The sequence below is a fragment of the Cystoisospora suis genome (genome assembly GCF_002600585.1).
Source record: "Cystoisospora suis strain Wien I chromosome Unknown contig_2271, whole genome shotgun sequence".
In the NCBI taxonomy this organism is placed as follows: Eukaryota; Apicomplexa; class Conoidasida; order Eucoccidiorida; family Sarcocystidae; genus Cystoisospora; species Cystoisospora suis.
This window is the reverse complement of record NW_027155070.1, coordinates 1-269: the sequence shown is the minus strand read 5'-3', so window position 1 is coordinate 269 and position 269 is coordinate 1. Positions and strand designations below refer to the sequence as shown.

General features: G+C 58.0%; 1 protein-coding gene across 1 annotated transcript in view; it reads left to right on the top strand.

Annotated features, from left to right (window-relative positions):
* CSUI_004783 (zinc c3hc4 type (ring finger) domain-containing) overlaps window positions 1-269 on the top strand; it is a gene marked incomplete at its 3' end in the record, with an annotated part of 12303 nt that extends 12034 nt beyond the window's left edge. The window contains exon 7 of the mRNA XM_068064967.1: window positions 38-269. Within this exon, the coding sequence (XP_067923052.1) occupies window positions 38-269 (232 nt within the window). The remainder of the gene's footprint in view (window positions 1-37) is intronic.

Genomic DNA, 269 nt, shown 5'->3' with positions numbered 1-269 from the left:
TACTTTTTTCCCGTGTTGTGTATGTATGCTTCCGCAGAGGGAGCCATCAGCCGTATCATGAGATGCTGCGTGTTCGTCGAGGGCTTGAGCGTCTGGGATCGTCCCATTCTCCTCGGGCTGCTGTTCCCTTTTCTGCCCTCTCTCAATCCGGACATTCAAGGCACCGTTCTTCTCGTCAGTCCTACTACGGAGCAGGGGGCTCGTCACGTTCTCGAGGTCCGAGCCGCTCAAGTTCCCCCTGGGGACAGCAGCACTCTAGCGCCCCCTTG